Raw genomic sequence first — 24421 nt, forward strand, 5'->3', positions numbered from 1 at the left:
GCGTGATTAAAATCATAATTTAAAAATATATTGTACAATTTGTGACTATAATAAAACATAACAATGCTTTACAGGATGCTACAGACAGTAGCCCCTTTCACACATGCAACCAGGTAAATTACAGGAAAATCATTGGGTTGCATTTACTGGTAAATGTACCACATGTGCTATTCATGCATGCAATGACTTTCCGTCTTTTTCCTTTTTGCTAGTCCCATTCACACATCAGCACCAAATGCCGGTAAACTCTGTGATGTTGTTTGCCGAAAATGACATCTACACGGCTGTGCCAGAAATTTAGGTTTCTTGTTCGAAAACATGGCAGGGTATTATTTTGTATCTGAATTCTGAATGTGAATTCTGAATTGTTTGGCAAATGTTCACATTAATGCAGTTGCTCGAGACTCAATGACATCGTATGCCATGACTTCAAAATAAGACTGATGAACTACAGAAAATAAAATGCTGTTGCTTGCATCCTAAGGTGGAGAAGCTATCTGCAGCTGAAAAGCACAGTAATGAGTACGTATATCGCTACAAAGAGGTCTGGGCATTCCCGGAGGAGGCTGGTTATTGTATCGTACGTAATGGAAATGCTTACTGTTCCTTTAAGCTGTCGGAAGATTTCTTCATCTGCTCGGATGAAGAGAAGCGCTCTAGTAATTGCGTCATCTATGTCAGAACATCTATTTCTTATTTCAGCACATCCCAACCTCGTACGAACTGAAACCAGCAATCTTATGGCTCTGTTCACACACACCATCAATATGGAAATGTATTGGTAATGAGACAACTTCTCATTAAAAGTTGCTCTCAGTAACTTTTTCTTTGTCATCTTGGACTTACAGTGACACCTAGTGGTGTGGATGTAGCATGCAGTTTTCAGTTACAGATGCCATTGTAGAAATTCACAATTCACAATCAGCCATGATTAATTTAATCCAATCAATCACATTTCAATCATATTTATTTCTTTAGTACATTTAAAACAACACATGTTGACCAAAGTGCTTTACAATAGAACAATTTAAAATACAGCCACATTTAAAACATACACAATAAAAATATAAACCAAAATATAAATACAGTCAAAGACAATAGAGAAAAGATGAGTCTTTAACTGAGTTTTAAAAGACTCAATTTAGAGTCAAAAGACTCAGAATTAAAATACAGCCACATTCAAGCACATACAGTACACAAACCAAAATATCATTACAGTACAACTAGGTACAGTCATAGGCAATAGTAAAAAGGATGAGTTTTTAACTGAGTTTTAAAAGACTCAATTGTGCCACAGGATCTAATATGGAGAGGCAGACTATTCCAAAGGCGAGGGGCTGCAGCAGAGAAGGCACGATTCCCTTTAGATTTAAAATGGGACTTGGGGACACTCAAAAGCAGACTCTGTGAAGACCTTAATGGTCTAGTGGTTTGATATTGATGGAGAAGGTCAGAAATGTTATCAGGTGCAAGCCCATGCAGACCCTTAAGAGTACCTTAAATTGAACACTATATTTAAATGGAAGCCAGTGCAAAGAGGCCATCACAGGAGAAATGCTAATGTGCTTCCTAGTGCCTGTTAGGAGTCCAGCCGCTGCATTTTGCACTAACTGTAAACGTGATAATAAAGCGTTTGAAAGCCCCAAATACAATGCATTACAATAATCCAATCTCAATGAAATAAAAGCATGAATAACAGTCTTCAGGGGCCAGTTGCACCAGCTATATGTAAGTTACAACTTAGCCTAGTTGTGGCGTAAATGGGCACTAAGTCACAATTTACGCACTACTAAATATTTGAGCATTGCACCATTAAAGTTATGTAGGACATAACCCTAGGTATAAACTAAATATTTACGGAAGACTCTGACCAAGAGTAACAGTTGGAATAAAAAAGCAGACTGATATTTTATGACATCAATGAGCTCATGTTTTGCGTGACAGGCTTCAATCCTTTCGACATATAGTATGATGTTGACATTTACGCTCGTTTACATTTACGAGAGAGAAAAAAAACTTTTAAACAGCTCTTCAGCATAAAACCATTCTAACAGTGCAGTTCTCAGGATGCGTCACCCGGTGTCAAGTTTCAACACATTCAAAATACATATAGGATATTATAATGAATAAATGTCTTTTTTTCCAGCCTGTTGTATTAGTATTTATTCATCACCCCTTATTTATTTAGATACAGTTCCTATATATTTTTATTTACACAGGGCAAATATACTATTTATCAAATCTACTTTTATTACGTATCATATTTCAGTGGGGATATAATTTATTACAGCTGACAGTTACGTGAGCAAACAAGGTTTGAACATCAACCGTAACAAGATAAAACTAAAATGCACGGCTTTTTAACACTTCTGTGTACAAATTTGAAGGCTGTTTATTGGATCAGTACAGGTAAACATCATATTATGCGACTACGCATTACTTTATGGAGAGCTTACGACCTGCTAGTTAAGTCTTGCCTTAAGAACAGGTGGTGCAACCAAATTAAGCACTGACTTAGATACAAACTAACTAGTAGTTACTAAGCCCTAAGTGTGCAACCCTACCCTGATCCTTTAATGACCACCGAATGAATTTGCTTGTCAAATTTTTGATTAGAATCAGAAATTAATACCCAGATTTCTTGCCTGAATAGTTAAATTAGTGGAAAGAGGGCCAAGATGTTTAATTAATTGTTTAGCCGAATCAGGGGGGCCAAACACTACCACTTCAGATTTTTATTAATTGAGCTGGAGAAAGTTAACAGCCATCCATCTTTTGATATCATTAAGACAGCCGAACAGAGAATTTAAAGCAGAATCATCACATGGCTTCAGGGGGAGATAAAGCTGAGTGTCATCAGCATAACAGTGCAATGTTGTATTTTTGACAGATAAAACCTAATGGAAGCATGTATAGAGAAAACAAAACATGGCTGAGAATAGAGCCTTGAGGAACCCCACAGGAGATGGGCACAGAGGAGGAGGAGAAATACCCAGTTTTATCAGTGAATGTTCTCTCCTTTAGATAGGAAGAGAGACATTTAAGTGCAGTCCCTCCCACTGACTTAATCGCTCTAAAAGAATACCATGATCTATAGCGTCGAAGGCCGCACTAAGTTCAAGGAGCACTAAGATCGCACAGTTTCCTGAATCTATAGACATCAACGAGTCGTTAGAAACTTTGAGGAGAGCAGACTCTGTGCTGTGTTTTGCTTTAAACCCAGATTGAAGTATATCAAAAATTCTATTCTATAAATTCTATAAAGTTCTATCCAAGAGTGAAAGTGTCCAATAACAAGACGGTAACTGAGATTAAGCAAGTAATATTCGGCTGGTCATGTGATTCTAAAATGGCAGCCCCCATGAGGTTGCCCCTGCCCCATGTAGAATAAAACAGCTTTTATAAGGTTACTGGTATGACTAGAGTCTTTTGTACATATGTTTCAAAATTACAATTAATTTCTATAGGAGTAAAACTTTTTTTAATGGGGAAAAAATTACTGTGTGCACCTTTAAAGGAAATTGCCAGAGCAAAATTTACCAGTATTTTCAAAAGGGTCGTGCTCACACATGACCTCTAACCTGAAAATTGCAGTACATTTTCTGAAAAAAGGCTGTATGTGTGAAAGGGGCTAGTGTATTGGGTGAAAAGTAATGTCACATTTCAGTCAATCAAGATTTTTGTTTATTAATGGTGATTTGGTGATTTAATGGCTTCTTTAACACTTCTACGGTGGCCCAGAGGTGCACAACACAACCAAATTAGCAAAGCAAGTAAAACCTGAAAACATAATGGAAACAAACCACAGCACAACAAAATTAAGCCACAACACAGTGGAAGTAAGCCATAACACATCTATATTAAGCCACAACATAATTAAAACGTGGCAAAATGTGGCTTATTTACATTGTGTTGTGGCTTAATTTAGTTTTGCTGTGATTGATTTCCATTGTTACAATTCACAACATACTGTATGACAATACAGAAATAGCATTCCTTGTTAACACAAGAAATTGTATTATTGCACAAAGTTGCACGTTGTGTTCAGATTGTAAAGTGTTGTGTTCAAAAAGAGGAGAAAGGAAATTCACACAGTCACCACAATTTATGAGGACAGTCAAAGGTGGACTCACCTCTCCAGGTATTTTAAGAACGGGGCCTAGGATGTTTTAGTTTTATTTCTTAAGCGTTCATAATTAGAGTTTTCTTGCAGTAAGCTGCGCCAGTGTGTTATATATCATATTCTATAACACCTCTTCAACTGTTATGCATAGCTATTGCAATTAAAGCATTAAATTTGAGCAAACATTCTCCCCTCTAAGCTCAGTAAGCAGTGTGGAGGGTGTAGGTCACAGAGACGGGCTGGTTTTCATCCAGTGGAGAGCTGGAGGTGATGCTGTGAGACAGAGAAATTATGTTCCTGTGTTCTGCCAAAAACGCTGCTGCAGGTGTGGGAAGGGTAATGAGCTGTGTCTTGGCAGCGTTTTCCTTTCTCTTATCATTCCAGTCTACAAATTCATTAAATCACATCTTCATTTTAATGCTTCTCATGTATTGCAGTTCTAAAACAGAGATTAGCAGAAAAAAGGGAACTTTAGCTGTTTGAAGCGGAAGTAGTTGAACTTCATTTGGTTGAAAAGTGTAATTGGATTTGCAAAGGGATAATAAAGGTTATTCATAATCTGTTTTTACCAGCCTGATCGCATGAATATTACTTGACCGTGGTAACATTTTTACAAACCAAATTACGTGCTTCATTACATGTTTCGCTGCAGTTTCCCAGTGAAATGTCCAGCTGGGGGCGGCAAAAGCGATTATAACGGTGTCGTAATCAGACGAGGTTTTTAAGGTGAATATTAGATGGAGGTCTAATATGTTTTTAAAATATGAATATTTTAATGAGTAAAACCTAAAACTTTAACCTAAACCTAACCAATAGTTTTGTAAAAGCAAATGAGAGGTGAACAAAACAGATATCCTTACCCTTAACCATCGCCTAAACCTAACCGATAACGTCCTAAACACAAATGCGATCTAAAAAGCACATTTTGTGAAGAGACCATATAATTTTGTGTTGCTTCTATGACACTTTTGTCTCACGTGCCAGCTTGCGTGCTTGGCTGGGCTCGAACCATGGATTGTCGAGTCCAAAGTCCAACACTCTATCAGGCAAGCTACCGCGGAAGCTAATCACATTGAAATAAGTGTGTAAATGTAGGTGGGTCTGTAATACAAGTGTTAAAATGTGTTGTTGTTTTTTTTTCAAATGATGCATTATAGTAAAAGTGTTTCGATATCATAACATAGCAGTGTGTGAGTAATAGTGTGAAAAATAAGTGTTTATAAAGTCATCAGCCATTTGTGTGAAAGTCAATAAAATGCACAGTTGTTGTAGCGCCTCGTGTTCATTTCACCAGGAAACTGCAGAGAATTGTGGATTGCGGCACTTAATCAGTTTGCTAAAATTTTGTTACAGTAACGTTCATTCTATGAGTATACACTTCCGAATACTTCCAGTGGCGCTGCTCTGCTGGCAACTCGGACTGGTGCTGTTCATTATATTTGTTTGTTTTCTTGTTGTTTTCTTGCTATTCATGTGGAAACTATTTGAACCATGACAACATCGGTACAGTTTTTGCTGCTAGCGCTGATTATTGGAGGACTTTTTTGACACAGACCGAGTTACAGGAATACAGTATGCTCTGTTGGCGTGCTGCCGCTATCGTACAGCAGAGAACAGCTGCTTTCATTCAGAACTGCAAGGACAATTTCCCCTGTGGATCTACCTGAGGCTGTTAAAAAGCAGCGAACTCAGAACTCAAGGAGGTGTTTACGGAAAAGAAGTAGGAGAGGAGGGATATGACAGTGTCTCTGGAACAGGGGAAACAAACCACCATCTTAAGTAACGTTCGGTCTCTCAGAAACAAAATTGAGGAGCTTTGTACAAACTCCAAGACATGCATTGAGTACCGGGATGCCTGCCTGATGGTGTTCACCAAGACATGGCTGCAATGCGATGTCCCCAGCTTGCTGATCGAACTTGAGGGCTTTTCCCTTATACGGGCAGACAGGAACGAAACATCGGGAAAAAGCAGAGGAGTGTGTATGTAAGAGACGACTGGTGCAGTCAGCACACTTTAAGAGAAACAGTGTGTAGTCCTTATGTAGAACTTTTGTGTTTATCGATGAGACCCTTTTATCTTCCAAGGGAATTCGAGAACATTCTAATATGTGCGTGTGATGAGGAGGGGGGCCGGGCCATGACTATGCACGCCCAGCCCCCAGTCAGGCTAATCAGCCAAGGAGAGGGATAAATGCAGCCAGATGCAGCAGTTCGGGAGAGAGAGAGCCACACGCAGCTGCTGTGTATGCATTTGTGTTTTGTGTCTTTATGTTTAAATTACTTTGACTGTTCAGCCGGTTCCCGCTGACCCCTTGCCCATTTTAAACCTGTTATATTGGTGCTGAAACCTGGGAGGGAGGAGGGATGTGCTGTCGTGGAGCCCTCGCCACTGCTGTCCTCCCAAATGAGCAGCCGCATCCTTCCGCCGAGGGACGGAGGAGTCGCTGCCGGCCGCCTGGACGTGGAGGAACAGCCGCCGTCCGCGAGGGGAGGAGGGGCTCGCTGCTGGTGCCTGGAGTGGTGGAGCTGCTGCCAGGGGTGGAAGGGCTCGCTACCGGCCGCCAGAATGCGGAGGGGCGTTCCATCTGCTAGGGGTCAGAGGACTTGCTGCTGTCCGCCCCGGGGAGGAGCGGCTGTCATCCGCCAGAGGGTGGAGGAGTGGTCGAGGACCAGGCGACGGCGTGTTTGGGAACCGGCGAGCAATTGTTTCTCTCTCTCCTCTCTCTCTCTCTCTCTCTCTCTCTCTCACTGTCACTCTGCCTCACCCTTTCCCTCTCCTCTTTTTTTTTCTTTTTTTCCCTCCCCTTGTCCCCCTTCCCAGCTCTATAGAGGTGGCGAAAAGCCTGCCGACAGGCGCAGCCAGAAGGGCAACATCATGCCGGGGGTTTCCCGGCCTGAAGCAAAGGAGGGAGGAGTGTGACGAGGAGGAGGGTGGGGCCGGGCCTTGACTACGTACGATAATCACATCGAACCCACAAAATGAACAAATTAACACAACAATAAGTCAATAAAGGGAGAAAGAGTAGAGCAAGTGTCAGTTGGCAGCCAATAGAATAACATATCGTCTCAGGCTGCATCAGTAAAATGCACGTCTGTATTGTTGACCAAGTGCAGGCAAATTACCCACTCACACCATTGATTTAATGAAGGCCATAGCTTGTCATGGGCTTGTAAAAGTCTTGCGACCACTCTTGGCGTCAGTTCTCAGCTTAGCAGGAAAAAGCAGTGTGAAACCCACCTTCTGTTGGTGAAGCAATTTTTTACACTCTTTGAATTGCACTCTGAATTGAATTCATGCTTTGCTTGATTCGATCTAGCAAAGTCTGGAAAAACCATCATCTTGTGGTCCTCCCAGCACAACTTGCCTTTATTCCTCGCCGCTCGTATAACAAAGTCTCTGTCAGCTGACCGCAAGAATCTTGCCAGGATAGATGGGGGTCTGTCACCTGCCACAGGAAGCTGACTGAAAACTCTGTGGGTGCGCTCAATTTTGGCCCGGCGGTCTGCTGTGTCGATCAAATTCGGAATAAGCCCGTCCAAAAACTTCACCATATCTTGACCTTCCGTTCCCTTGGGGATTCCAACGAAACGAACATTATTACACCTGTTCCGATTTTCCATATCCTCTAGTTTTTCCTACACGTTTTCCACATCAGCCTTGGTAGCAGGTGGGTTAGCCTGTAGCTCTCTTTCAGCTGACTCCAGAAACTCGACCTGTTTTTCAGCATCGTCCATTTTTATGATCAGGGTGTAAAGTTTCGTCTCCATAGATGTGATCGCTCGACTTATTTCTGCGAGGCCCTCTAAATCAGTCAAGATTTTCGTCAGTGCTGCATAAATATTCGAGATCTCCCGACCTACTTCACAAAGCTTGCTGCCACCATTCACTGGACCTCCGCCATGCTGATCCTGCAAGGTGTCCGACGCGTGAGAATGTGAGTGCTTTTTAATGTCCCCACAGGTCGAAGATTTCGAATTTTTCAACATCCTGCCCTCCCAGCACAGTTAGCAAACAAAACTATTACAGTTCTCACTGGTTAATATTGCTTAAAAGGATAATTGTAGCAAAGTTTAAGCGGAGCTCGCCTTTAAGCGACCAACCTTCGCATAGTGTCACGTGACTCCGACTAGGTTGATTTTTACACAAATGTAACATGACAACTTAAGATTTCAGTTTTACAATTTAGCCTTGACAAAGTAATACTTTGAGTTCTTTATTACTGCATGGAAAAAGGTATCTAATTCTATTTGAACTGAAAGTAAATATATTCATGCAGGTTTAATTTTTTTTCTGGAATATCGTAGTTTTGCTCCATTTTTTAAGGGGTGTGAAGTACATTTGGGGGTGGGGGTCACAATGTCTACAACATATCTGCTTGTGGAAACAATTAATAATTCAGTGGATTTGGACTGGTGCACCAGAAGAATTCTACTGGTGTATCCCTTCAAAGTGTTCACAATCCTGCTCTCTGGATATTTCTGACTGCATTGTTTTTACAGAAGCAAACATTGAACAGTAGACTGTATTTACTGAGTGCTTTCTTTGTCTCAGGACAGGATTATCTGATTGCCTGACCAATGGCAAATGAAAGGCAAGAAACCTGTTCAAAAACTATCATTGTTTTTGCAGTTCTGTTTGTTATGTCAGCGTCACATAAATTACACATTTCAGTTTTACACAAAAAGTCTCCAGTTTGCTCTCGATTTAATGTAATTGGTTTCTACAGAGTAGTAGAAGTGGTCTTACTTTCTATCATGTGGGAATAGCCCCTCTATAACTCAAATGAGGCCAGTCAAAGTGAATCACAGCATGACTGGAAATAGGTTTTAAATGCAGTTAGAGAGCTTAATGTGGGTGTTATGGGATTACTGGAGCAGCACTTTGCAGAGATTGAAGTCATCGCACACTGCTATCATTCACTCCCAGTACTGCTGTACACGTCTGTATTAATCCATTCTAGTTCACTCATTTATGTAAACCAGTGCTCAGCATGAAATATACACACAAACACAAACTCAGAAAGATGCCATTGCAGCCATATACATAAAGAGCAAGAGTACTGAACCTGATTACTATATTATTATAGAAATATAGCTCCATTATTGCAAGAAATTATTATGTTGTGAAAGCAATTTCAACTTATTCATGGACGATTTGATATCACATTCCCTTTACAGTAAATAACTATTCCATTAGAGTTGAGTATTCACTGTACATACAAAGGATAAAGGGGTTTAACTATCACAAGAAAGCTCACAGCTATCAGTCATAAGAAAAAGCCCATAGGCCTATACACTTTTTTGATAACACATTGCATTAAATTAACAGGTCTTATAATAAATTTGTCTACTAATGAACATTGTGTCGGGTGTAGAAAGGGTGGACTGTAAACTGACCAATCAGAATGGATATTCAAATGACGCAACATAATTTATGACGGAATGCTTTTGGGTCAATGCCGTCAAGAAGGATATAGCTGCAGACTGAGCTCCAAAAGTGGCAGGAGCTCCAAACCGCCAGCAAATTCAAAGCCCTTAACCCTAACCGTGTGTGGAATTGTCTACCCCGGTAGTTGGCCCAACCACCTTCTAGAGTAACACCACCCCCTTCTGAAGTTGTCACACCCTCTTTTGAAGGTTCCGCCCCCATTTTGAGATCTCTAGGCTGCATCAATACCTAATTGGCACAGATGGCGAGAAGGATATAGCTGCAAGCCAAGCTCTAAAATGGGGCAGGAGCTCCAAACGCCCAGCAAAGATATAGGGAGGACCTAACCTAACCCTTATTCCAACCCTAACCATGGATGGAAGTAGCGCCCCCTTTTTGGAGTTGCCCCACCCCCTTCTTGAGGAACCACGCCCCTTCTGGAGTTACTCCGCCTTCTTTTGGAGTTTCCTACCTCTTTTGGAGATCTCCGGTCTGCAGCTATACCGACTTGGCGACGGCTGGAATAAAGGGCATTTATATTCATGAGAAGAGCAATACATGATTGGTATGTGACTATTTCCAACCCTAAACCTTCCCATAAATGTTTCACCAACCAATCGGGTAGAACTTTCCTCATAATTACAAATTCATCTTTCCTTGCAACTGCCACTCGTCCAAAACACATGCAAAAAAGGGGGAACAAAATGAAATGTAATTTTTTTTCTGATAACCAGTCATTATCAGAGGTTATCTTTCAAGCCAATCAGCTTTCAGTGTCACTTTAATGCGTCATCAGGCCTGTTTGCAGTTAACGCAACAGACCAAAAATTTTGAAGGATCTGAAAACAAGTGACAAACTGAATTTTACATAATGAAGGAGCGAATGTTTGTATTGGTAGTCTGCAGATGGCACTGCGGGATTTGTTTTTTGTTTGCTATATTGACTTGTAAAATTGGTTCAATCAAGTCTTTTAAATCTTTTCACCAAAAGATTTTTTAAGATTTGTTTAGTGACCAAAAAATTGCTTACTGTCAGAGTATGTACTGGATTTAATAAAGGACGCACTTCTCGGCCGGTAAAACCGTATGTTCTTTAGGTATGCATGCGAGTAGTATGAATAAATTCCGGACATACTTCATCCGGGGACGTGGGTATTGACCCTTGACTCAAACATATGATGTAATAACAACTGCGCAGAGGTGGGTAGAGTAGCCAAAAACTGTACTCAAGTAAAAGTACAGTTACTTAAAAAAATCATTATTCAAGTAGAAGTAAAAGTGCTAACAGAAATAATTACTTGAGTAAAAGTAAGAAAGTATCCAATTAAAAGAGTACTCAAGTAGTGAGTAACTCGTGAGTTTCACAAATGACAGGGGCAGGATGTGTTGAATAGCCTCCGTCTGCTGCTTCACCACCGAGAACTGCTGGGAAAAGCCCTCGACGGTGTCGCCGAACAGGCCAACCTGGGAGATGGGGGCATCAAGGAACCGTGCCTTGTCAGCCTCTTTCATGTCGACCAAGTTGAGCCAAAGGTGGCGTTCCTGGACCACCAGGGTGGACATCGCCTGCCCGAGAGACCGTGCCGTGACCTTTGTCGCCCGGAGAGTGAGGTCGGTCGCAGAGCACAGTTCCTGCATCAATCCCGGGCAGCTCTTTTAGCGCCCTGGCTTGGTGTACCTGCAGGAGAGCCATGGCGTGCAGGGTGGAGGCGGCCTGTCCAGCGGCACCACCTTAGTCGCCAGAGACGATGTAACCCTACAGGCGCTGGACGGGGGTCTCAGGTGGCCCTGCCAGGTGGTGGCGTTTTGCGGGCACAGGTGCACCGCAACCACCTTATCCAACTGGGGAATCGCCGAGTACCCCCTGGCAGCCCCACCATCGAGGTTAGTGAGAGTGGAGAAGCTCAGAGACCGGGTCCGGGCAGTGAAAGGTGCCCACCGCGACCTCGTGGGCTCCTCATGCACCTCCGGGAAGAAAGGGACTGGGGTGGGGCATGGCCGTGAGTGGCGCTCCGGGCCCAGGAACCAATCGTCAGGCTGCGAGGGTTCAGGGGGGGTGGAGGGTTCCACTCCAGCCCGACACACACAGCTGCCCGGGCAAGCATGGCTGCCAGCTGCGCATCAGGCTGCGACCGGGCGACCGCACCCGAAGGTGGGAGCCCAGTCGAGTCCTCAGCGTCAGACTGAACAGCCCGCTCTCCGATGCTGCAATCGAGAGCTCATCCACTTCGCTAGTGCCGAAACGAGATCGCAAACTCGCCCTGAGACGAGCCGGTGGTCTCATCCCAGCAGGGCAAACGAGCATACTGGGGAATGGGAGGTCCGTGGGGAGTTACCCGGCGGAGTGGCTCCCATTGGGGTCCCCAAATCGCCCCCAGTGCTAACCGACGCGGCCTCAAACCCGTAGGTAGAAGGACCGAGGCGGGGAGCTGCTGGGGTGGTCTTTCCCTCTAACGAAGGAAAAACCACGACCGCAACGTTGCCATGGTCACGCTCTCGCAGTGAGAACACGACCTGTCCACGAATGCTATCTCCTTGTGGGCAGCGCCCAAGCACGTAAGACTGCGATCGTGGCCATCGGAAGCAGAGGGGTAACAACCGCAACCAGGAAATACACACAAACGGAGAGGCATCTTTAAAAAGACGCTCTCCGTTAATACCACTTTTTTAGAAGGGAAAATATACTCTTTCAGTAGGAAGAATATACTCTCGCCAATTCCCATTGGCCTTTTTTCAAAAACGCAGAGGTGTTTGGGGCTCCCAAGAGTGACCCCTAGTGTTACTACATCGACACAATGTACAAAGGGTCACATGGGTTTGGAACAACATGAGGGTAGGGAAATGATGACAGAATATTAAATTATGGCTGAGCTATAACTTTAAAGGGGTAGTTCACCCAAAAATGAAAATTCTCTCAACATTTACTCACCCTCATGCCATCCCAGATATGTATGACTTCCTTTCTTCTGCAGAACACAAATTATGATTTTTAGAAGAATAGTTCAGCTCAGTAGGTCATTACAATGCAAGTGAATGGGTGCCAAAATTGTGATGCTCCAAAAAGCACATAAAGGAATCATAAAAGTAATCCATCTGAACCCGTAGTTAAATCCATATATTCAGAAGTGATATGTGTCACGTCTAGATGTGTTTTTGTTCATGTTTTGTGTTAATGTCTTTTATTTTGAAAAGTGTTTCCATGTCATGTTATCTCCTGTTTCCCTGCCATGTCATGTGATTCCCTGTTTCCATGTCAAGTCATGTGATTATCCTGTTTCCCTCATGTTCATGTGTCCTGTTCCTGTTGGTTATAGTCTTGTTATTAGTTCTCTTATGTCATTGGTTCATGGTCATTGTCTTGTTATCTTGTTTATTAGTTCAGTCTTGTGATTGGTTGTCTTGTTTACTTGTTACCCATGTCTGTGTATTTAAGCCCTTATGTTTGCCATTGTCTCTTGTCAGGTATTGTTTATGTAACATTATTTGGATGTTAAGTCCATGTTTCTGGTTCTGTGCACGGTTTTTGGATTTCACGTTTATGAATAAACTGCACTTGTGTTCTTCACATCACCATCGTCTGCCTGTCATTGCCAGCATTTGTTACAATATGATAGGTGTGGGTGAGAAGCAGATCAATATTTAAGTCATTTTTTGCTAGAAATCCTTCTTCCTTGCCTGCAGGGGGCGATATGCATGAAGAATGTGAATCACCAAAAAACAAAAAAAGAAGAATGTGAAAGTGATCTGTTTCTCATCCACACCTATCACATCGCTTCTGAAGAGATTGATTTAACCACTGGAGTCTTATGTCTTACTTTTATGCTAACTTATGTGATTTTGAGCTTTAAAATGTTGGCACCCATTCACTTTCATTATATAGATCAAAAGAGCTAAGAAATTCTTCTAAAAATCTTCATTTGTGTTCGGCAGATAAAAGTCATACACATCTGGCATTAAGGGTGAGGAAATGATGAGAAAATGTTCATTTTTAGGTGAACTCTTATCAGATCTGGATGAATTTGCCAATAAGAAGAGAGACGTGGGACAAAGCGCACTGATATATTGCTGCAGATTTAAAAATGTACACTTAAAAACTGATGTGATGCGCCCATATTTACAGAATCACCCTGAAAATGACTATCACCATGTCACAGAAAATCCCACATTATCATTAGAGCCACGACTTACTTCAGAGTGCTGCCTTAAGTTGGAGCTTCAATTTTAACCTTGAAATATCTGCTTGACTTGGTATAAAATGGTGTTGCATGACGAAACTATTCTTTTTTCATTGTGCAGAGCAAAGAAAGTGTTTCACTTTGTTTGAAGAGCATGATGCTGCAGCAGTGATCGGCTTGAGTGACTATGACAGTGCGCGCAGCTGTGTGAACTTCCGCTGTCATAAAAGTCCCATTCAGTAATCTCTCAAATTATGCATGAATTAAAATGAAACCCAGTAATGTAAAGACAGGAACGCTGCCCATTGTAACAAAATAAAAGTAAATTTTTTCATTAGAAATTTACTTAAGTGAGAGTTAAAAGTACCCACTTTTAAACCTACTCTAAAAGTAATTTTTTTTCCAAGAAGTTACTCAAGTAAATGTAACGGAGTAAATGTAGCTCATTACTATCCACCTCTGCAACTGCGGCAATAATCTACTCTGGTTTGTTAAACAAGCACCATTTAAGCACAAGGCACAACTTTCTTGGTTTATATAGCCAACTGTTACTGTTGAAAAGAGCCATCTGACTCGCGGTTTACCACTGTTCTTTTAATTCTAGTATTTTGAATGGGATGTCTCCTCAGCTCCTAAGGGATAAAAAAGTTTCCAGCCGATCTGCACTTCAGAATCTCTCTGGAAATAGTAGGTCATCCGGGTATTTCTCACTTACTGTTTTATGAATACTGAGGATTCGGACATACACTATACAAGTGTTCGCTCACCCATCCAAATAATTGAATTCAGGTGTTCCAATCACTTCCATGGCCACAGGTGTATAAAATGAAGCACCTAGGCATGCAGACTGCTTCTACAAACATTTGTGAAAGAATGGGCCGCTCTCAGGAGCTCAGTGAATTCCAGCATGGTACTGTGATAGGATGCCACCTGTGCAACAAGTCCAGTCATGAAATTTCCTCGCTACTAAATATTCCACAGTCAACTGTCAGTGGTATTATAATAAAGTGGAAGCGATTGGGAATGACAGCAACTCAGCCACGAAGTGGTAGGCCACGTAAAATGACAGAGCGGGGTCAGCGGATGCTGAGGCGCATAGTGCGCAGAGGTCGCCAACTTTCTGCAGAGTCAATCGCTACAGACCTCCAAAGTTCATGTGGCCTTCAGATTAGCTCAAGAACAGTGCGTAGAGAGCTTCATGGAATGGGTTTCCATGGCCAAGCAGCTGCATCCAAGCCATACATCACCAAGTGCAATGCAAAGCGTCGGATGCAGTGGTGTAAAGCACGCCGCCACTGGACTCTAGAGCAGTGGAGACGCGTTCTCTGGAGTGACGAATCATGCTTCTCCATCTGGCAATCTGATGGACGAGTCTGGGTTTGGCGGTTGCCAAGAGAACGGTACTTGTCTGACTGCATTGTGCCAACTGTGAAGTTTGGTGGAGGGGGGATTATGGTGTGGGGTTGTTTTTCAGGAGCTGGGCTTGGCCCCTTAGTTCCAGTGAAAGGAACTCTGAATGCTTCAGCATACCAAGGGATTTTGGACAATTCCATGCTCCCAACTTTGTGGGAACAGTTTGGGGATGGCCTCTTCCTGTTCCAACATGACTGCGCACCAGTGCACAAAGCAAGGTCCATAAAGACATGGATGAGCGAGTTTGGTGTGGAAGAACTTGACTGGCCTGCACAGAGTCCTGACCTCAACCCGATAGAGCACCTTTGGGATGAATTAGAGCGAAGACTGCGAGCCAGGCCTTCTCGTCCAACATCAGTGTCTGACCTCACAAATGCGCTTCTGGAAGAATGGTCAAAAATTCCCATAAACACACTCCTAAACCTTGTGGAAAGCCTTCCCAGAAGAGTTGAAGCTGTTATAGCTGCAAAGGGTGGGCCAACGTCATATTAAACCCTATGGTTTAAGAATGGGATGTCACTTAAGTTCATATGCGTCTAAAGGCAGATGAGTGAATACTTTTGGCAATATAGTGTATTACTTCATTGGCATACTGTTTTTGGCGTACTAGATTGTAAGTAAGTATGGATATTCGGATGGAGCGGTGTGGATATTTATGTTGTTTTATTAACCCAAAAATGATATTCCCCATAGCCTCAAATTTGTACTCAATAGTGAGTAAATTATTTTTATTTTTTGTCCCCCATAACTCTGGGGACCCAGGCTCTCTCTCTCTGTTGTCTGCTGGCGGTGTGGCTCTTTTATGCCGCTCTTCCCGTGCTCACTGTAATTAGAGACAGGTGTTAGACATAACCTAGCTCAGGTGCAAGCACCCTTACCGCTTTCTGTCTCTCCGGAGAGACGTTTGACCACGCCCCCGCTGCCACACTGACCCTTTCTCACATGTCATTTAAAACCCGTAAAGTATGATTTTCTTTCTTCTCTGGAACAAAAATAAAGATATTTTTCAGAATTGTGCATGACATTTACTCATATAATGTAAATGCCTTACAACCAAGGGTGCATTTGTACCAGCTTGCAATGGGATATGACATAGACACCCACAAAAGATCCAGTCTGTGTGTTTGTCATGTTTAGAATATATTATGCATGCATTTAATATGCTAATCATCACCTGTAAGTCCCTCTGTAATCCTGTGTACATGTGAATGCTTGTTTGTATGTGTCCATGATGCAGATGTTTGTCATTGTAAGCCATTCTGTTACAGATTCGATGTGCCCTTTCATGTTTAATGTCAGCTTATGAATAAGTTTGGACGGTTTCATCCATGCTTTAACAAACAGCACATGCAAATGAACTGTAAATGCCAGGAAGTCATATAGGCTGAATAATTCATTGTATTGCTGTGATGCTATTGGTGGAAGTGCATCGCTCAGTGCTGAAGCAGCACATTAACCAGCCACACAAACTGGATCATTCAGTATATTGATTTCTAGGTTGGAGGGTCCTAGAATTCCATGCTGATGAGATAATGAGATAATCACTGTTCCAAGTTAAAGTCATGCTTAGTACCATCCCAAGTCCCAAGTGCAAGGTCAAAAGGATCTCAGTTACATTATGACATTGTGTATGACAGGGGCTGTTCTAAGGTCAGTGGACATCTGGGGCTTAGCCCAGAGACATTCATGTATGCATCATTATACCACCAGTACACGAGATACACTTTCAAATATGTTTAAAAGTTACATCGGCAAAGAGTGAATTTTTTTAATGAAATAAATCATTTATTATAGTTTGTTAAAGAATACAAAACAAAACATTTATGCCCGAGCATTAAATGAGTTGGATTGAAAACTTTTCAGATCTACCAACTGCTTTATTCCACCACTATAGACAATCTTCCACAATCCTCCTTAATAATACTGCTCAATACTTTTATAATTTGTATCAAACTCTTTGAACACATAGGCTATATGCTGGAAATCTACAAACCCTACGAACAAATAACATTATGCATCCAGATCAGATAAAGTGAAAGCCTGCGGATGTCATGGAAACACAAATGGCGCTTTCATATAATCACAGTGTGTGTTTTGAGAAGTCTGCGGCAGCGCAAGGGCCAGTCAGAAACTTCGCTAGCTTTTATTCCTCACAAATAGAAATCAGATAAACTATTAAAAAAAAAAGACACAAAAATGAAAATAATGCAATGATGAAATCATTGTTGTCACTTAACAGTTAAAGGGCTGTTAGGCGGCAAATAGTTAGCTTAATTTGACAATGCAATCAAGTTACAAACATACCTGAAGCCGCTGCATCTTGCCGGCGAAGTGCTGATGCTTTCTGAGGCTGTTTTACTTCTTCCTTTTTTAAATGTCCATATCAATATTGTAATAAATCTCCTCACCAAGACAAGTGCACACTGTGAACTGTCTGTCTAAAGCAGGGGTGCTCAAAACTTCCAAGAGGTCCGGTCTCTACATTTCCTTCCCAGCAAAGGTCCGGATAATAATATGTAGCTTACATGGTGTCAGTAGTTATATGGCTAGGAAATAATGTTTCTTTTTTATATATATATATTCCTAAAGAGTCAAAATAGTCTCTTCAAAACTGGGCAGGGATGAGGACATTGGCTGTCTATGGGCCCTCAAAGTAGTGGGTTCTGAGAGATCTTTTCTACCAAAAGATTAAACTATTTCATCAAGACTTCATCAGTCGAGGGCACTTGCATTTGAATATTAAAAGATATTCCACCACTATAGACAATCTTCCACAATCCTCCGGATCCGGACCGGAGTCCGTCTATTGAGTACCACTGGTGTAAAGCAATCGATGTAATTACATCCAAAAGTTCTAATCTCATTGGCTGGACAGAATGTAAATTGTTATTGACGATTGGCCAGTTTACATGTCAATCAGAAGTTCTTGTCTGAGCGGGTGATTCTTGTCAGGAGCGAATGAATGTAAAAGAAGATACTGTTTGATGCGCAGCACACTGAATAGCGGTTCTAAAGGATTTTACTTTACTGCACGCATAAAAACTTGTGATTAGTAAAAGGTTATAAAATAATTCTGGGCTTTTCCTTAAACATCTGGGGCTTAAGCCCATTAAGCCCACCCCTAGCACTGCCCCAGGTGTATGACTTTAGAGATGACTGCATTATTCATTATTCATCTGCATTTGGTGTTCATCTTACAGTAACTAATGAAAAAATTTGATTAGCACAGTGAGATACTAATGGAAAATGTGTATTTTACGTGAAATTATGCTGTGCAACAGTTTGTAATTACACATTCTCATTCGTGCTTGCTATGGCATTAATAAGTTACTACGGATATTAGTTACTTCAGATTGTGTAACTTCAAAAGTAACTTTAAGCTTGTTGAGTGCATAAGACCTTTGATTTTTGTCTGGCAGACAAAAATAATGTGATCAGTGTCTTTGCAGTTAGCACAAATACTAATCAAATAATTACATGTATCACAAAGGACATAGACCCATTTGGAAGACACTACTGGCGTTACCAAACACGAGGCTAGGTGAAATTAGCGTGTTGCTAATTCTTAGCAGCAGGAATTTTCTTGCTGAATACAGGTTAATGCTGGAGGATTCAATACTACCCACAAGCATATTTTTGATGTTTATTTGATGGTTTTGGTTCATTAATTTTACATTAGATATTAATTAGATTGGGTTAATTTTCCTAGAAGAAATTGTACAGTGTGGTTATGTCTGTGAGTTTAAGGTTGCATGGATAGGGAGAGTTCATCAAATGTTTTCTTCATCAAAAAAGGAAATATTTCCCAAATATGAGAAATCCCTCTTTCTTTTTAAAGTCTCTCAAATCAAAGTATCTGCATGCAAATGACTGATAATTTACTTGCCATCAGACTGTGACAGTGACCATCGTTAAATTTGCATCCCAAATGACCTGTCTGGCTCTTATTGTCATGTTTAGTATTTAAAATAATCTGACAGCTCTGAAAGAAAAAAAAAAAAAAAAAAAACAGCCTAAGATGGTTTGCATGTCTTAACTGGTATAAACTGTTTTTATTATTATTATTATTATTATTATTATTATTAATCTGTTTTAATCTGGTCTCTGAGTCTGGCTAACCTGGTTTAACTGGTTGGCAAGCTGGTTACTCAGCCTGATCATTTGAAAAGTCTCCAAAATCCCTCTAAAGACAGCTAACAGGTCATCCAAACTAGCCTTGGAGATCAGCTAAGACCAGCAAACTATATTTTGCTGGTTTAAGATGGTCTCTCATCCAGACCAAGCTGGTCTTTAACTGTTTTAGCTGGTTGGTAAGCTTGTCTCCCAGTATGACCTTCTGAAATTATCCAAAATTCCTCTAAAACCAGCGAACAGAGCATCTGAAGCAGTATGGGTGACCAGCTAAGACCAGCAAACCATCTAATGCTGGTTTAAGCTGGTCTCCACCCCTGATCATGTTGGTCTTCAACTGGTTTAGCTGGTTTGCAAGCTGGTCTCCCAGCCTGACTATTTGAAAAGTACCACAAATCCCTCTGAAACCAGCCAACAGACCAGTTTAACCAGGCTGGGAGATCAGCAAAGACCAGCACACCAGCTTTGGTTGGTTTAAAGCTTGTCTGATATCCTGACCAATCTGATCTTCAGATAGTTTAGCTGGTTAGCAAGCTGGACCATCTGAAAAGTGCACAAATCCCTCTAAAACCAGCTTACAGACTATCCAAACCAGCCTGGGAGACCAGCAAAGACCAGCCAGCCATCTTAGACTAGTTTAAGGTCTCCCATTCTGACCAAGCTAGTCTTTAGCTGGCTTAGCTGGTTGGCAAGCTGGTCTCCCATCCGGACTGAAAAGTGCCCAAAATACCTGTAAAATCTGCTAACAGACCATCTGAACCAACTTGGGAGACCAGTTAAGACCAGCAAGCCATCTCAGGCTGGTTTAAACTGGTCTCCTATCCTGAACAATCTGGTCTTTAGCTGGTTGGCAAGCTATTCTCCCAACCTGACCATTTGAAAAGTGCCCAAAATCCCTCTAAAACCAGCTAACAGACTATCTAAACCAGCCTGGGAGACCTGCTAAAAACAAAAAGCCTTCTTAGGTTGGTTTAAGATGGTCTCCCATCCTGACCAAGCTGGTCTTCTGCTGGTTTAGCTGGCTGGCAAGCTGGTCTCCCAGCCTGACCATCTGAAACGTTCCCAAAACCCCTCTGAAACCCCTTTGCTAAGAGACCAGCTTTGGCTGGGTTTAAGACGTTTTTGATCAAAAGAGCTGTTAATCAGTATTTCTCATTATTGTTTCTTTTTTCCTGATCTCATCCTTTTTCTTGTCTCCTTTCTGCACAGTTAAACCAAAAGCCCCATTCTCAGGATCACACTGTGTTTCGCCATGAACGTCACTGTATCGCCAATGGCTAGCGAGGCTTCCTCGCCTATGATAACCTCTGTGACCCCAACCCTGGAACCTGGCCCTGATAAACACGATGATTCTGATCTATGTGTGCCCACTGTTAGCGGGGATGGGGAGACCCAGAAACAAGATACCTACCGCAGGTACCAGAAGCCCCCTCCACTCCACACAGGGGCCGACTGGAAGGTGGTTCTTCACCTGCCGGAGATCGAGACCTGGCTGAGGGCCACAACAGAAAGAGTGAGAGAACTTACACACTCTGTGCAGCAAGACAGCATCAACAGACATGTGGATGTGCACCTGGTACAACTCAAGGTAAGAGTATTGTCCCTCATTGAGCAGTACATCATGATGATGCAGTTGGCTGAAAAGGTCTAGTTTATTATTGTAGTGAAAATAATGTCACAATCCAAAAAAACCTTCAAGGAATAGTTCACCTAAAAACGAAAATTTGGCCATTTACTCACCCTCATGTCAATCAACTCCCAACAGAAGCGGCCAAATAAAATATCAAATCAAAACAAATCAAATCTCTTTTTATTGTCACACAACCGTATACACAAGTGCAATGGTGTGTGAAATTGAGTCCGCACTGAACACGTGCGGACTCAATTTTTCTAACCGCGCGTAATCTGAACGTATGTGCATGCGCCTGGAATTATTTGCACTAGTAAGTGGGTTTACAAGGTGGCAACACTCACTGTTGAGCCATTGCTGTAATGAAGAAGCGCTAGAAGAGGATGTAATCCTCACTAAACAACAGGAGACGCACCCCATTTTTACCACCATTCTTAGTGGTTTGTCCAATGTGCTCAACAGTTGTTTGCATGCCTGCTTATGTTTTGATGTCAAAACCAGAGAATAATCAGATGATGTGAAATTTCATGTAAACATGTTGTTAGATATTTTTAAATATGCTGATATTTTGGTAGTTAGCAGTGTATTGGTGTGCATGTAAACACTCATTGACGTTCAGTCTGCGCCATAGTTGCGAAATTTGATTTGAGAGCGAATAATTACTTAAATTTCTGTCTGTTCATCATAGTAAGTAAATAAATAAGTGATTGTATGAGTAAATAAGTACAGGAATTTCCATTTTGGGTGAGCTATTTCTTTAATGGTTTTAAAAATTGATTTTTTTATCTTCAAGCAAATAGATTTTTTTCATTTGGTTTTGAGGTGAAATCTGGACATATCTTGCCTCTAATTGCCATCATCTTCATGATGGCATAGATGTAGTTATATAACCTGCCCTATAACCTTCAATATTTTAATGGCAGAATTTGAATATTTTTTGCTGTAGGCCCAGTTAATAACTCAATTTATTCCAGTTAAATAAAACACCTCATTAAATAAAATTAAAGTTTTGTGGCTTTTTTGTCTGTAAATTCGCGTTGCGATCGCCTATATGATAGTTTAGTCTTCTGGTGAAATGGTACAAAATGATTGCTGACTTCCTCTCCTGATCAGGGGTGTACACATTTTTTTTTCCTCCAATAAAATGCTCTCTAGAATGAGATTGTGGGCCCTATTTTATGAGCGCTAGCATTAAGCAGAGTGCTATGCCATAAGTCATAAGTCAGTGGGCATGGCCATGAAATTTTGCAAGCATGTGCTAAGTCTAGGCACAAGTAGGATTGGTGAAATTGTACGCGCAACGCGCAAATGGGCTGGATTAATAATTATACATAATAATAATACTTTTAAAATATCTATATATAACACAAATCTCATAAATCTTTGTTTCATAGTAGACCGCTACAATTCATCAGGGACATAATTTGACATTCCACTATATTTTCAGAGTTTGGACATTAACTTTATTACCACCTGCTGGTTTTCAAACGTGGTTTTCAAACGTCTTAGCGCAACAACCTATTTCACAGCAAAATAGCAAATTGCGCTTTGCACCACTTAGTAGATCCTCGTGGTGGCGTGGTTACTCACCTCAATCTGGGTGGCGGAGGACAAGTCTCAGTTGCCTCCGCTTCTGAGACAGTCAATCCGTGCATCTTATCACGTGGCTCGTTGTGCATGACACAGCGGAGACTCCCAGCATGTGGAGGCTCACGCTACTCTCTGCGATCCACGCACAACTTACCACGCGCCCCATAGAGCGAGAACCACTAATCGCGACCACGAGGAGGTTACCCCATGTGACTCTACCCTCCCTAGCAACTGGTCAAATTTGGTTGCTTAGGAGACCTGGCTGGAGTCACTCAGCACACCCTGGATTCGAACTTGCGACTCCAGGGGTGGTAGTCAGTGCCAATACTCACTGAGTTACCCAGGCCCCCCTTTGCACCACTTCATTAACTTACGATACACCCACAGTTTGTGTGCATACACCTACAATAGTGCAAACACTCCCACATATGCCCACTTGAGCTTTGCGCTGGCACGTAAATTGGATAAGACATTGCGCATGTTTGTTGCACGTATCGCTGTGCTTTGCGCGCTCACGAAAATAGAGCACTGTCCCTTTCCTACAAGGATCATTAACTGAGTGCTTCACGTCAGGCCACTTAGATGGAGAGAAATGCTTTAAAGGTTAAAACACAGTAAAGACTTTGAAGAGCTGTACCGGATCTTTGGGTTCTCTCTGTTAATGTGATTGGAAGTGGATCAATCATTCAATGGGCCAGAGGTCTGATCAGACTCCTCTACTCAGTCAGCTGACAGTATTTCTGCTTAGAGAATAGCTATCTGGATGTCACACAAGCACAGACTAAAAGTTAAGGTTGACACACACTGACAGCAATGTATAAAGATTTATTGTTGGACATATGAATTAATATAGGTTTATAGATTATATGTGTTTCCAATTTTGTCCTATACTGAGCACATAAATGTTTCCTTGGTTTGCTACTTTTAGGGTGCATTGAAAACCATCCTATGTTTTTAGTTTTCAGACAATTAAGGGAATGTCGAAGTATATTCTGTTACAGGCCGATAAGAGTTACACGCTTTTAGGCTGTTCACACCAAAGCTGTTTTTGCATCTGTCTGTGCTGTTTTGCAATTGTTTTTCCTCAGTAAACATGTGCCACATTGACATCTTTGATCGTTGCGCTGTCTCGCTGCTGTTCAGCGTCTTAAGCTAGCACACTAGCAGACTCAGAACAACTCGATTTTGGCCGAGGGTGTCACACATGCAGACTGTTTTGCTGAGATCTCGCTCTCTTCAGTCGGAGGTATGCCACACTTGCTGATTAAGAATGGTACAGGGGTGACAGGCATACCGACACACAGCAACTCTCTCTCTTTTATCCCCTGTCACATGGAGCTTGCCGAAATAACAACAGGAGTACTGCATGAGCATAAAAAATTGTAAAAGAGTGATTTAGGATGCGATTTATGGAGTAACATTACCTTGTTAAAGTGTGTGATTGTGCATTTATCCCCTCCATATGCAGCTTTCAGTGAAGAGTGTAGAACAGCGGTCACCAATTAGCGGACCACGGTCCGGGTCCAGACCCCGGATTGGTTCATTCCGGACCGTGAGACAACATGAAAACGGTTGCCCAATCTCACAGTTTCTACACTTTAGGTTAGCAGCGCGACAAAACAACGGAGCTGTGAGCACTGCAAGGGCTCCGGGGCGTAGGTAGCACTGATCTTTCAGCGCTATATCTTTGAATATTTTTCTCTAGCACCGATATCACTTCATTTATACCCTTTAAAGCTCCGCATATGTTGCCTCTCTCACTCGGCCCACGACAACATGAGGTGCCGCATAGTAGAGCTGCTGATGCAGTTATTTCAACGACAGTAGACCATAGTGGAGAAATACAGTGAGCAGCAATATAGATGGATACCGGCATTTTTCGCTAAAATACACTGCAGAAAACGAAAATGAAGTGAAACAATCTTCATGGG

The 24421-nt window shown here is 41.9% G+C and overlaps 1 protein-coding gene across 1 annotated transcript in view; it reads left to right on the forward strand.

Moving 5' to 3' along the window:
- The window catches only part of LOC127411506 (A-kinase anchor protein 6-like), a 221117-nt gene that overhangs the window by 9043 nt on the left and 187653 nt on the right, over positions 1–24421 (forward strand). The window contains exon 2 of the mRNA XM_051647145.1: positions 20480–20858. Within this exon, the coding sequence (XP_051503105.1) occupies positions 20523–20858 (336 nt within the window). The 5' untranslated portion in view covers positions 20480–20522. The remainder of the gene's footprint in view (positions 1–20479; positions 20859–24421) is intronic.

This window comes from Myxocyprinus asiaticus, chromosome 20, assembly GCF_019703515.2.
Source record: "Myxocyprinus asiaticus isolate MX2 ecotype Aquarium Trade chromosome 20, UBuf_Myxa_2, whole genome shotgun sequence".
NCBI lineage: Eukaryota > Metazoa > Chordata > Actinopteri > Cypriniformes > Catostomidae > Myxocyprinus > Myxocyprinus asiaticus.